Source organism: Muscardinus avellanarius, assembly GCF_963383645.1.
Source record: "Muscardinus avellanarius genome assembly, chromosome: 16".
Taxonomy (NCBI): domain Eukaryota; kingdom Metazoa; phylum Chordata; class Mammalia; order Rodentia; family Gliridae; genus Muscardinus; species Muscardinus avellanarius.
In genome coordinates this window covers 25,790,778-25,804,497 of record NC_137802.1, presented here as the reverse complement: position 1 = coordinate 25,804,497, position 13,720 = coordinate 25,790,778, and the positions used below count along the sequence as shown (strand labels likewise).

The 13,720-nt window shown below is 54.6% G+C and overlaps 1 protein-coding gene across 1 annotated transcript; it reads left to right on the top strand.

Annotated features, from left to right (window-relative positions):
* Positions 1–1,255: 1,255 nt before the first annotated feature.
* Positions 1,256–6,881, top strand: TRAF4 (TNF receptor associated factor 4; the record flags this gene model as incomplete). The annotated part of the gene is made up of 7 exons (XM_080712384.1): positions 1,256–1,398; positions 4,518–4,569; positions 5,142–5,246; positions 5,319–5,480; positions 5,568–5,729; positions 5,812–5,967; positions 6,249–6,881. The coding sequence occupies 7 exons, from the start codon at positions 1,256–1,258 to the stop codon at positions 6,879–6,881; spliced, it is 1,413 nt and encodes a 470-aa protein (XP_080568510.1).
* Between the last annotated feature and the right edge of the window lie 6,839 nt (positions 6,882–13,720).

Below are 13,720 nucleotides of genomic sequence, written 5' to 3'. Positions count from 1 at the left end.
CTGAGTATTTGAAAAGTGTGAAGCATGACTGTCCCCACCATCAAATCCCTGGTGATTGTCCTCAGTGGGGCAGAAGGGGTGGTGAAGCCCTGCTCAGTTTTGGCCCCTGGAAAGGAAAACCTCAACCCACTCAGTTCCCGCAGCACCATTTCCCTCTTCACTCTTGCTTCTCTCACTGTGTTCCCAGGGTCCAGCCTAGCTAGAGTTGGCAACCAGGCCTAGACTTTGGAAGCAGGGTGGCATCCAGAGCCTTGGCTAGAAAGGGCGGCTGGGGCTCTACCTAGTCCCTGCCCTGTCCCCAGCCCAGTTAAAAAAATATATATTGCCTGGTTCCCCTGAGTGACAGGGTCCAAGCTTCAGCACAGAGCAAGCCGAGGCCTGCCTGAGCTGGCCGCTAGCTAGCCTCTGCATGGCCTGGGGCAGAGGTTCCAGGGACCCCTCCCTGGTCCCCTTTATCTTGAGGCCGGGATCTGCACCATCCATGGGGGCCTCCCTTCCCCTGCAGGCGCAAGAGCCAAGTGTCCTGCTGTCCAGGGATGTTGGCTGGGGGATGACCCTGGCCCCAAGCCTTCCCCCAGACCCAAAAGGTAGCTGGTCAAACCAAACCAGTTTCCCAAAAGACTGGAAGTGGTGCCAATAAAAATATCAGCCGCCTGCTTGGAATATGGCCTTGTCACACGGGCGAGGGTGGCAGTCAGACACCCCAGGCCCCGGCTGGGCTAAACCGCCACTGCAGGGCCACTGCGGAGAAAAAAATGCGGGAGCAGCCAGAGGCTGGGGCAGAGGTTTCTCTGGCCCGGCGCCCAGGCGGCCTCCTCGGATCTGGTTGCCAGGCTTCGGCTGCCTAGCACCTGGAAGCTGGGGCCCCGCGTCCCCGGGCGGGCGGCGCGCGAATCCTGGGACCCAGCTGTGATCTCCCCGAAGCCAGCCTTTGCGGCCGGACCACACGCCCTCGGGGCCCTGCTCGGCGCCAGGGCTCGTGGCCATGGGGCAGACGAAGCTCCGCTCTGTCTCCCCGAGTGGAAAAGCGAGTCCCTGCTTCCGGGAGCGGGTCGGCCCGACCCCCAGGCCGCGCGGGGTGGGCGGGCCCGGCCGGCGCTAGGACCGCGCGGGCGGCGCCGCCCCCTCTTCCGGCCGGCCGGGCCCGCCCCGGCCGCGGCCGCCAGTCGGCGCCGCCCGGAGCCGCGAGCGCGGCCGGAGCGAGGCGCGGGCTGTGGGCCGCCGCGTGCCCGGCCCCGCCGGCCCGCCGCCCGCCATGCCCGGCTTCGACTACAAGTTCCTGGAGAAGCCCAAGCGGCGGCTGCTGTGCCCTTTGTGCGCGAAGCCCATGCGCGAGCCGGTGCAGGTGTCCACCTGCGGCCACCGCTTCTGCGACACCTGCCTGCAGGAGTTCCTCAGGTGCGCGGGGGCGCGGGGGCGGGGGGGCCGGGCGCCCGCCCGCCTTTGTCTGCGCCGCGACCCCGGGCGTGTCGGCGCGGGGACCCCGCGTCGCCGGCCCCGGCCCCGGCCAGGTGGGAAGGGCCCGAGCCCCCGAGGGCGGGGCGGGGAGAGCCCGCCCCGCGGGGCCTGCGTGGACTTTGAATCCTTCGGCCCGAGGAGGACAAACCCTCTCCCGCGCGGCGCCTTAAGCCTTTGAAGTTTTCAACCATCTGACCCCTCCGGACGCTCAGAACTGCTGCCATTGTTCTCCCAATTTAAATACAGAGGATGGAACGTGAAATTCAGAGAAGGGCTGCGACTTGCCCAGGGTCCCACAGGTGGAGGCTTCCCTGGGATGCGAGCTGGCTGCTCGCAGTCTCACCGTGGAGGGAGGACGAGGGCAGGGCACCTCTCCCCAGAAGCAGGCACCCTTTGGGTGTCTCTCCCGGGGCCCTCGAGTACCGTCGAGAGGGGAGTCCGCCTTGGTTGCTACTGAATGGGACCCAGGTCACCCTTGCTTCTTGAGCATCCGTCAAGTTTCTGGGCGCTCTGCGCGGCCTTGACTCTCCCGCCCGCTCTAGGACCTGCTGAGGCTGGGGTTCGGGGAGTTGACAGGAGGGGAGTGGGGACTTCTGGGTAGGTTGTGCCCTCAGCGCCCTGGGGACGCTGGGTCGCCCACTGCCTTGGAGGCTGTTTACTCTGCTGAGGACCAGGACCGCAGAACATGCGGGTCTCCGCCTCAGCGCTCCCTCATCGGCCCTCCGCAGCAGCCCCTTTGTCTTTCCGCAGCCGCCCAGCCCAGCTCCGGCCTTTACATATGCTCCTGCAGGAGCTGCTGTGCTCCTCCTCCCCCTCCTTCTTCCCTGTAGTGTACACACTTAACTCTCGACACACACGGGGCCCATTGTCTCCAGGCAGCCCTGCCCCAGCCCTCTGGTTTCCAGATGAGGCCAGCTGAGCCAGCCCCCTCCAGCTGACCCACCCTTACCGCCTGTGGAAGGAGCAGGGGAGGGGGCTGTCAGGCCCAGTTCCCTCCTTCCTTACCCACCTCCTCCCGCTCTGCCTCTTCTGCCCCTCCCCCTCCCGGAAATCCCCTCTTCCTCCCCCACATCCCCCTCCCCCCATCCTGTCTTTTCCCCTGGGCCTGGGCCTCCACTGCACAGCCTGGAACGGCCTCAGCCCGGCCTCTCTCCTTTCCCCAGCTCCTGAGCTCTGTTACCCCCGCTTCTGGAGGGAAGAGATGGTTGGGCTGGCTCTGCCCCTCACTATCACCCCTACTCCATAAGCTGGGGTGTCTTTAGCCCTGGCCAAACCTTTGTCCTGGCGGGGCCCCCAAGCTGCACGGTAAGCTTTTGCCTGAAGCCTAGGGACACCTTTGTCCCCTCCCTGTCTCCAAAACCACTAAGTCAGCACATTCCTGAGGTAGCCAAGTGGACCCCCTTCCCCTTGGCCCACTCCTGCCAGGTTGGGCCAAGAAGGCTGGTCACCTGGTGGGCACAGGCTCACCCTTCAGTGCCTGAGCACATACTGTATTTTGGCTTTAGTGGCATGGCCAGTGGCATAGGGGTCAGTAGGAGGTGGGAGCTGGAAGTCAGTTGGGACACCTGGGGCTGGGGTCTCCAGGCCCAGGAAAGTGCCTTTAGAACAGGGCTGCCTGCTGGACCCGGTACACGCTTATAATCCTAGTATGTGAGATGTGGAAACAGCAGGATCGCAGGTTTGCCATCAGTGTCAACAACACAAGGCCCTCCACAACTTACTGAGACCCTTCTTTTTTTTTTTTTTTTTTTTTTCTGGATCTGGGAATGGAACCAGAGACATCTGACCTCCGGGCTACACCCCTGCCCTATTTTTTATTCTTTATTTTGAAACAGTCTCACTAAGTTGCGGAGGGCCTCACTAAGTAGCCGAGGCTGTCGGTAAACCCCTATCCTCCAGTCTCAGCCTCCCCAATGCTGGGATTACAAGCGTGCACCACCACGCCTGGCTATGAGACCCTTTTAAAAAAAAAAAAAAAAAAAGACCAAAATGGGGCTGGGGATGTAGTTCAGAAGTAGAATGCCCTTGGGTTAAATCCCCAGTGCTGAAAAAAAAGAAAAAGAAAAAAATCCTCTGCTTCCGCCCCAACGCCTGTTGCCTCCTACCACCTGACTCAGACCTGCCAGGAATGCCATGCCTGGGGGCCTTCAGGCTTGCTGGGTGAGCCTTTGCCCTGCCTGGGCCATGCCAGGCCTGTGTGACTAATCCTGGTGGGGGTCAGCAAGTGCATGCTGCAGGAGGAAGTGTGCGGCCAGGCTCCTGAGTGCTGACAGCCAGGTGGGGATTGGTTGGGGTCCGCTGGCAGAGGCGGGGTCAGAAGCCTACAGAGCTGTGACCAGAGTCTTGGCTTGGCTTGCCCCAGCCTTTCTTCTGTGTGCTGCGGGGTTAGTAGAACTGTGCAATTAGACAGACATAAGCAGGTGCTGCTTCCCTTTGAGCCTCTTCCTTTTACCTGGAACTGAGGGAATTCCAAACCATCCCAGAGGCAGGTATAGTAAGGACTGGGCAGGGGAGTAAACGCAGGACCAGGGAGCTTGCCTTTCCTCCCCTTTCCATTAGGAGACACACCCTCAAAGAGAAGAGGAGAGATGGCATAGGGTGGCCCCAAGATGACCTTTGCCCTGCTTCATGGCCTGGCACATTCTTGGGGCTGGGCCACCCTGGCATTTAATCTCAGCCCATCCCTGTTCACCCTCCCCATCAGCTTTCTGCCCAGCCAATGAGAACCACCTGGGGGAGGGGAGCTGGGAAGCGGGTTTTTTTCTCAGTCCAGCTGCTGTCCTGGGGGAGGGGGTGCCAGCTGCCACCTGTTGGCCAAGTACATTCCCTGTCTCTGGCCCCAGTGGGCCCTGAATGCCCTTCCTCAGGATAGGGGTTGGGATCTTCTGGGGGCCTGGAGAAGTAGATCCCCTCAGGCCTCTGCCCGCCCCTTTGTCTCAGCTGGGACTGGCTGGGAACCGGTCTGGTGAGGGAGGGAGGTTGCCCTGGTTGAGGGGTGGTGCTCGGGGATCTCCCTTCCTATAATGAAGAGCTTTGACCCTGCCTGCTCCCCTTTGCAGTGAAGGAGTCTTCAAATGTCCTGAGGACCAGCTTCCCCTGGATTATGCCAAGGTGAGCCTGCATGGCCAGACAGAAGCCCAGGTACAGACTGTTGCCCTTGGTGGAGGCTGGAACTGCTAGCAGCCAGTGGGCTTAGGGCCAATGTCAGCCCAGCGTCTCGGGATCACATGCCCCCACAAAGGTGGCCTGTTCTCTCCCACCAGGCCAGTTTGCAAACGGAGGCCTGTGTTTGCCCTGGAGGGCAGGCACAATGCCCAGCCTGTGGGGGTGCACAGAGCTGCTCTGTGCCCACAGAAGTCCTCCCTCTCTTTCCGGTGACAAGCTAGACCTGTGGCTGAGAGCCAGGACCCCTTTATGGGGGGAAGGAGCCAGCTGATGGGGGGAACAGCCTGGGACTGAGCAGGCTGATTGGCCACCTCTCCAAAGGGAGTGTGGTCATAGGCAGTCATGTTGGGGACCCTGGGATTCTGCCTCAAAGCAGATACCACCTGCTGTGTCCTTAGTCTTTGGACAGAGAGCAGCAAGTAGCCCAAGAGAGGCTCTAGCATAGAGCCAGCCCAGCCAGGGTGGGAGTTGGGGATAACAGCGGGTCCTGACCTGGTTCTCTTCATCCCTGCCCCCAGATCTACCCAGACCCAGAGCTGGAGGTCCAAGTCCTAGGCCTGCCCATCCGCTGTATCCACAGTGAGGAGGGCTGCCGCTGGAGCGGGCCACTTGGTCACCTGCAGGTGAGGCTCTCTTGTAGGGGTGGGGACTCGCCCACTGTTGGCAGGCACTGACTGCAGCCCTTCTGCCACCAGGGCCACTTGAACACCTGCAGCTTCAATGTAGTCCCCTGCCCCAATCGCTGCCCCGCCAAGCTGAGCCGCAGAGATCTGCCTGCACACTTGCAACACGACTGCCCCAAGCGGCGCCTCAAGTGCGAGTTCTGCGGCTGTGACTTCAGTGGGGAGGCCTATGAGGTGGGTGGGGCCAGCTGGGTGCCAAGGGAGGCTGGGGCCCCCGACAGTCCAGGCATCCCTTACCTAGCCCCTCTGGCATTTTTACAGGGCCACGAGGGCATGTGTCCCCAGGAGAGTGTATACTGTGAGAACAAGTGTGGTGCCCGCATGATGCGGCGACTGCTGGCCCAGCATGCCACCTCGGAGTGCCCCAAACGCACCCAGCCTTGCACCTATTGCAGCAAGGAGTTTGTCTTTGACACCATCCAGGTGAGGCCTTTTCTGAGCTGTGGTCTGGGCAGGTGACCAGGAGTCAGTCTGTTGACTGCTGCCTCTGCTTTTGCGGTCCTAGAGCCACCAGTACCAGTGTCCGAGGCTGCCTGTGGCCTGCCCCAACCAGTGTGGTGTGGGCACCGTGGCTCGGGAGGACCTGCCGGGCCATCTGAAGGACAGCTGCAGCACTGCCTTGGTGCTATGCCCATTCAAAGACTCTGGCTGCAAGCACAGGGTGAGATCCCCCTCGTCCTTCCTGCCAGCCCCACTTTAGCCTAGTTGAAGCCTTGTTGAGGTTGGCTTTCCTGGAACAACGTAGGCCTTTGTGGTCCCTGCTGTGAAGCGTTCAGTCCTTCCCCCTGCTGCCCACTCCAGCTTCTTCCTAGCATCCTCTATTTTTGTCTTGCACAGTTAGTACCTGCTACCCAGTGCCCAGACCCAGTCTTCTCTCTCCCCTGGGCTTTCCCCTCCTGGTAACTTTCTCCTTTACCCCGTGGCCTGGGGCTTTGCCAACAGTGCCCTAAGCTGGCGATGGCACGGCACGTGGAGGAGAGTGTGAAGGTACATCTGGCCATGATGTGTGCCCTGGTGAGCCGGCAGCGCCAGGAGCTTCAGGAGCTGCGGCGAGAGCTGGAGGAGCTGTCGGTGGGCAGTGATGGCGTGCTCATCTGGAAGATTGGCAGCTACGGGCGGCGGCTGCAGGAGGCTAAGGCCAAGCCCAACCTGGAGTGCTTCAGCCCGGCCTTTTACACGCATAAGTACGGTTACAAGCTGCAGGTGTCTGCGTTCCTTAACGGCAATGGCAGTGGAGAAGGCACACATCTCTCTCTCTACATTCGTGTGCTGCCGGGCGCCTTTGACAATCTCCTCGAGTGGCCCTTTGCCCATCGTGTCACCTTCTCCCTGCTGGACCAGAGCGACCCTGGGCTGGCTAAGCCACAGCATGTCACTGAAACTTTCCACCCTGACCCAAACTGGAAGAATTTCCAGAAGCCTGGCACTTGGCGAGGTTCCCTGGATGAGAGTTCTCTGGGCTTTGGATACCCCAAGTTCATCTCCCACCAGGACATCAGAAAGCGAAACTATGTACGGGATGATGCCGTCTTCATCCGTGCCTCTGTTGAGCTGCCCCGGAAGATCCTCAGTTGAGTGCAGAGCTGGAAAGCTCGGGCGAGGGTGTGGGACATGACCTGTCAGGCCCTGGCTGAACCTGGAGAGGGGGCCGGACCCCCTTTCAGCTGCTTATGCTGCCTAGGTTTCGTTACCTCCTCTCCCTCTATCACCACCACCCCCTCAGGTGCCTCCAAATGGTGCTTCAGCCCTGTCCCCTGAGGGGAGCAGGTCTCCGGGTTATCAAGGGCTGGAAACAAGTGATCCCAGGGCCTGCCTCCCCTCCTGGCAGGGCAGACATGCCTTGGAGCCGGCCACATTCTTCTGAGGTGCCTGCTCAGGTGCTATGTCCCAAGAGCCATAGCGGGAGGGAGGGTTGGGAAGGGAGGGGTAAAGAATCTGTCTTGAGATTGCTTTTTCTTCTTTTCCCCAGCTGTGTTCCCTCTGGTTATTTATTTCCTTAGTGCCAGGAGGGCACAGCAGGGGAGCCCTGATTTTTAATAAATCCTGAATTGTATTTATTAACATGGTTCCAGCCTGTCTCCTCTAGGTTGGTCAGGGTCCTGGGAAGTTACACTCAAATACAAAAAGGATCTTTGGGAATAGAGGTGTTGCAACTCCGGTCCCGGCCCTAATGGCTGTGCTGGTCCGCCCCCTCGTGGACAACAGGAGAACTACAGCGGGCTTTGGGAGAAACCAGCCGCTGCTCTCTGGTGGTTAAATGAAGAAGTGCAGGACAGAGAGGGGGAGAGGGGGAGAGAGTGTGTGTGTTTAAATGAAGAAATGCAGGACCTCGAGTGTGTGTGTGTTACTGGGGATTGAACCCTGGGCACTCTACCTCTGAGCTACACTCCTAGCTCAGTTTTACTTATTTTGAAAAAAGGTCTTACTCAGTTGCTGATGATTTTACTACATGCTGAGGCTGGTCTTGAACCTGTGATCCTCCTGTCTTACTCTCCCAAGTACTGGGATTACAACCACTTCTGGCTTGTTTTCTTTTTCTTTTGTGGTTGTGAGGATTGAACCCAGGGACATCTGAGCTACACACCCAGCCAGTTTTATTGTTTATTTATTTTTGTTACTGGGGATAGAACCAGGGGCATTTTACCTCTTGAGCTATATACCCCCAGCCTTTACTTATTTACTTACTTGTTTATTTATTTATTTATTTATTTATTTATTTATTTTTGCGGGTCTGGGGATGGAGCCCAGGGGCATTTGACCTCTGAGCTACAACCCCTGCCCTATTTTTTATTCTTTATTTTGAAACAGGGTCTCACTGAATTGCAGAGGGCCTCACTAAGTAGCTGCGGTTGTCCGTGAACCTCGATCTTCCAGTCTTAGCCTCCCGAATGCTGGGATTACAAGCATGCGCCACCACACCTGGCCCCAGCATTACTTTATTCTTTTTTTTTTTTTTTTGGCGGGTCTGGGGATGGAACTTAGGGGCATTTAACCTCCGAGCTACACCCCCTGCCCTATTTTTTATTCTTTATTTTGAAACCGGGTCTCACTGAGTTGCACAGGACCTCACTAAGTAGCTGAGGCTGTCTGCGAATCAGCCTCCCAAAAGCTGGGATTTACAAGCGTGCGTCACCACCCCGGCTTTATTCTTTATTTTGAAACAGTGTCTTACTAGTTGCAAAGAGCTTAAATTGTGAATTACTGAGGCTGGCCTTGAACCTGTGATTCTCCTGTCTCAGCTTCCCAAGTACTAGGATTACAAGCATACACCACTATGACCAGCTTTATATTATTTATTTGTGGTACTGGGGATGGAACTCAGGGGCATTCTACCTCTGAACAACAACCCCAGCCCTATGTTTTATTCATTATTTTGAAGCAGGGTCTCGTTGAGTTTGTAAAGGGCCTAAGTAGCTGAGGCTGACTGCGAACCGCAATCCTGTTTCAGTCTCCCAAATGTTGGGATTATAAGCGTGCACCACCATGCCTGACTGCCCTATTTTTATTTATTTATTATTTTTTGGTGCTGGAGATGTAACCCAGGGGCATTCTACCTCAGAGACACACCTCCAGCCCTATATTTTTTCTTTTTCTTTCTTTTTTTTTTTTCTTTGCGGGTCTGGGGATGGAAGCCAGGGGCATTTGACCTCCGAGCTACACCTGCCCTATTTTTTCTTTATTTTGAAACCGGGTCTCACTGAGTTGGCAGAAGGCCTAAGTAGCTGAGGCTGTCCTGGAACCACGACCCTCCAGGTCTCAGCCTCCCAAATGCTGGGATTACAAGCGTGCGCCACCACGCCCGGCTAAATTCTTTATTTTGAAACTGGGTTTCACTGAGTTGCAAATATATCACTAAGTAGCTAAGGCTGTCTGCAAACCATGATCCTTCTGTCTTAGCCTCCCAAATGCTGGGATTACAAGCCTGTGTCACCACACATGACTTCCTATTTTTATTTTTAAACAGGTTTGCTAGGTTGATGAGAGTCTCACTACTTGCTGAGGCTGTCCTCAAACCTGCAATCCTGTCTCAGCCTCCCCAAGTACAGTGATTACCGGCATGTGCCACCACATGCAGCTTATTTTTTATGCTTTATTTATTTTTTGCAGTACTGGGGAATAAACCCAGGGGCATTCTACTTGCCAGCTATATCTCCAGCTTTTTAGTTTTTTACAGTACCAGGGATGGAACCAAGAGGCATTCTACCTCCAAGCTACACTCCCAGCCCTACTTTTTATTTTATATTTTGAAACAGGGTCTCACTGAATTGCAAAGGGGCTAAGTAATAGCTGAGGCTGTCCGCAAACCATCCTCCTGTCTCAGCCTCCCAAATGCTGGGATTACAAGGTTGCACCACCATGCCCAGGTCATTTTTTATTTTGAAATGGTCTCACTAAGTTGCACAGGGCCTAAGTAGCTGAGGCTGGCTGCAAACCTGTGATCCTCCTGGCTCAGCCTCCCAAGTACTGGGATTACAAGCCTGTGCCACCATGCCGGCTTTATTTTTTATTTTTTTGTGGTACTGGGAGTGGGGCCCAGGAGCTTTCTACCTGCGGGCTATACTCCCAGACCCATTTTGTGTTTTATTTGGAAACGGTCTCACTAAGTTGTTGAGAGCCTTTACTGAGTACCTGAGGCTGGTTTCGAACCTGCAAGATCCTATCCCAGCCTCCCAAGTACTGGGATTACAAGCATGCACCACCACGCCCAGCTCTGGCTTTATTTTTATTTTTTTGCTGTGCTGGAGATAGAACCCAGGGGCATTCTACCTCTGAATGACACCCCCCAGCCCTAATTTTTTATTCTTTAGTTTTGAAACAGGCTCTCACTGAGTTGCAAGGGGCCTCACTAAGTAGTTGAGGCTGTCCTTGAACTGGGATCCTCTGGTCTCTGCCTCCTGAATGCTGGGATTAGAAGCGTGTGCCACCATGCCCAGCCTTTTTTTATTTTGAAACAGGGTCCTGCTGAGTTGCTGCAATCCTCAGCTGGGCATGGTGGTGCACACCTGTAATGCCAATACTTGAGAGGCTGAAACAGGAGGATCACAGATTCAAAGCTAGCCTTGGAGGCTGGGTGTAGAGTGGCCCACACCTGTAATTCTAGTATTTGGGAGGCTTGATACAGGTGGATCAGTTTTGGTCAGCCTTAGCGATTTAGCAAGGCTCTCATCAACTTTGTAAGATCCTATTTCCAAATAAAAAATACAATAGGGCTGAATTTTGCCCACTGCTACATTTTGTTGTAATAATTAAATGAGTTTGTCAATAAGTTCATTAGTCTTCTTGTTTAGTCTGATAAGAGGACCAGTATATGTCAACTGTTAACTCATAAGATAAAGTTCAAAGGCTATTTCCTCCTACACGGTGGATATGGTAAAACAAAACAAAACAGGCCGGGCGTGGTGGCGCACGCTTGTAATCCCCGCGCTTGGGAGGCAGAGACAGGAGGATCGCGCAGGTTCGAAGCCAGCCACGCGCACTGGTTTAGGAGACCCTGTTTCCAAATAAAAATGTAAAAATAGGTCTGGGAGTGTAGCCCGGAGGTAGAAGGGCTTCCAGGAACCCCAGTACCACCAAAAAAAAAAAAAAAAAAAAAACAAAAAAACAAAAAAAACAAAAACAAAAAACCCCACACACTATCAGGTGACAGGAAAGGGCTCACCAGCTTAGGGAGCTCTCCTTCGGCCCTGTCTGCTAACAAGTTCTCTCATCTATGGGGAGACAGCCCTAGCTAAGAAATCCAAAATGGGTGCCTCACCTGACAAACCAGCTTGGTACAGTGAAGCCTAGAAACTGGTAAGAACCATGAATTCCAGCAGGAGAAATGCCTCTAGCAGGCAACAGGTGAAATCACCCTCCACCATCTCAAAATCCGCCTGAATCAAACTCGAGTGTCTGCTGCCAGGGTCCTGCCATTACATGGCTCCAGGGTACATTCCCATAGATCAAGTGCTCCCTCGAGCTGTGCACACCATGGAGGCCTGGCACTGACCCTGTAGGCCTGGCCCTCAGCCCACTGCGGGGGACAGCTACTCTTGGGGAACCTGACCGTGAGCTAGACTCCCTAAGCACTTACCTGAAAACCACTGCAGACAAAGCTGGGCTCGCCTGCATACTGTCCAGCTCTGTGACAATGGGCAGACTGCAGGTCTCATCTGGAGAGATTTCTTAGGGTGGCATGGGGAGTAAAGAAGGCACCTTTTTTGGGGGGAGTGGTACTGTGGATTGAACCCAGGGATGCCCTACCACTGAGCTACACCCCCAGCCCTATTTTATTTTGAAACAAGTCTAGCTAGATTATGGAGGCTGGCGTTGAACCTGTCATCCTATTTTGGCTTCACAAGGTACTGGAATTACAGGTGTGTGCTTTTGTACCTGGTTCCAGAACCCTATTTATTTCTTTGCTTTCCTTCTTTCCAACTTGTACTGGGGATTAAGCCCCAAGGTAATCTACCTCTGAGCTACACCCCCAGCCCTATTTTTTATTTATTTTTTGGTGGTACTGGGGATGGAACCCAGGGGGCTTCTACCTCCCGGTTACCTCCGGGCTACACTCCCAGACCTATTTTTATATTTTATTTGGAAACAGGGTCTCTTAAGTCAGCTAAGGCTGGCTTTGAACCTGCGCGATCCTCCTGTCTCAGCCTCCCAAGCGCGGGGATTACAAGCGTGCGCCACCATGCCCGGCTTTTATTATTTTGAAGCAAGGTCTTACTGAGTTGCAGAGGGCCTCATGAAGTAGCTGAGGCTGTCCATGAACCGCAATCCTCCTGTCTCAGCCTCCCAAATGCTGGGATTATAAACCCGTACCACCATGCTTGGCTGTTTTTCACATTTTGAAATAAGGTCTGGCTACACTGCTGAGGCTAGCCATAAATCTGTGATCCTCTTGTCTCAGCCTCCCAAATGTGATTACAGGAGTGCCACCACGCTGGGCTGAACTTTTATTTATAGTGGTAATGGAGATTGGATTAGGGTTTTCTAACTCTGAGCTACATCCCCAGCCCTATTTTAAAAATTTGGAACAGGCTCTCACTGAGGGTCCTGCTAACTTGCTGAGGCTGGTCTTGAACCTGCAATCCTATCTCAGCCTTCCAGGTGCTGGGATTACAGGCCATGTGCCACTATGCCCAGCTCGGATCTGCCCTCCCCCCTTTTGCAATGCTAGAGATGGAATTTGAGGGCATTCTACCTTTGTGCTACACCCCCAGCCCAATTTTATTTTTTATTTGGAAACAAGGTTTCTGAGAGTCTCACTAAATTGCCAAGGCTGGCCTTGAGCCTGTGATCCACCTGTTTCAGCCTCCCAAGTACTGAGATTACAGGCGTGTGTCACCATGTCTGGCTAAATCCCTATTTTCTTTTTTTCTTTTGCGGGTCTGGAGATGGAACCCAGGGGCATTCAACCTCCGAGCTACACCCCCTGCCCTATTTCTTTATTCTTTATTTTGAAACAGGGTCTTACTAAATTGCAGAGGGCCTAAGTAGCTGAAGGGGCTGTCTGTGAACCACAATCCTCCAATCTCATCCTCCAGAATGTTAGGATTACAAGCGTGCAACGTGGACTGCCCCTATTTTCTTTTCTTCGTTTTGTGTGTGTATGTGTGTGTGTGTGCATGTGTGACTGGGAATTGAACCCAGGGGCATTCTCCCCCCAGCCCTATTTTTTTTATTCTTTATTTTCAAACATTTTAAACAGGGTCTCACTAAATTGTGGATGCCTAAGTAGCTATGGACCCAAGACCCTCTTATCTCAGCCTCCCAAGTACTAGGCTTACAAGCACGTGCCACCATGCCCAGCTGATCTCTATTTCTTAACAACTAAAGGCCCTTCAAGCGACAGTGTTCCAGACCCTTTTGTGGCCCTCTATTAACAGGCAGTAAACCATATGTACCCTCGCTGCCCAGCCTGGGTAGAGGGCCACCAGCTGTCCCCAACTCCCAAGGGATGACTGAGCTGTAACCAAGGTGCTGCAACAGCCAGAGCACCTGGGCTGGTGAGGACCCTCCCCCCTCCACCACAAAGATGAGGAGTCACTCCCCTTCTACCAAGTGACTCGTGCCAGAAACTGTTCTAACAAAAATCACCTCAAATATTAAACGAATAGGACAAGGTCAAAAGGTAAGTTTTTTGTTTTTACTGGTTTATAATAATCTTAAAAACCCCATCACACCCATAAACCACCACAGGTGAGGTGAGAGATGGAGAATGAATGCTACAGTATGTGGAGAGAGTGGGGAACCCAGGCGTTCCCTAGGGTGGCATGGGATGGAGGCAGGAGTGTGGGCAGGAGGCCCTGGCTTGGACCCTTATTGCTGGTCAGGGGTTGGCTGGCAGAGGGGCGGGTGACTCGGGTTGAACTAGGAAACATCTCGCACCAAAGGTGAGGGCAGTTAATTCAGGGTGGGGGAGTCAC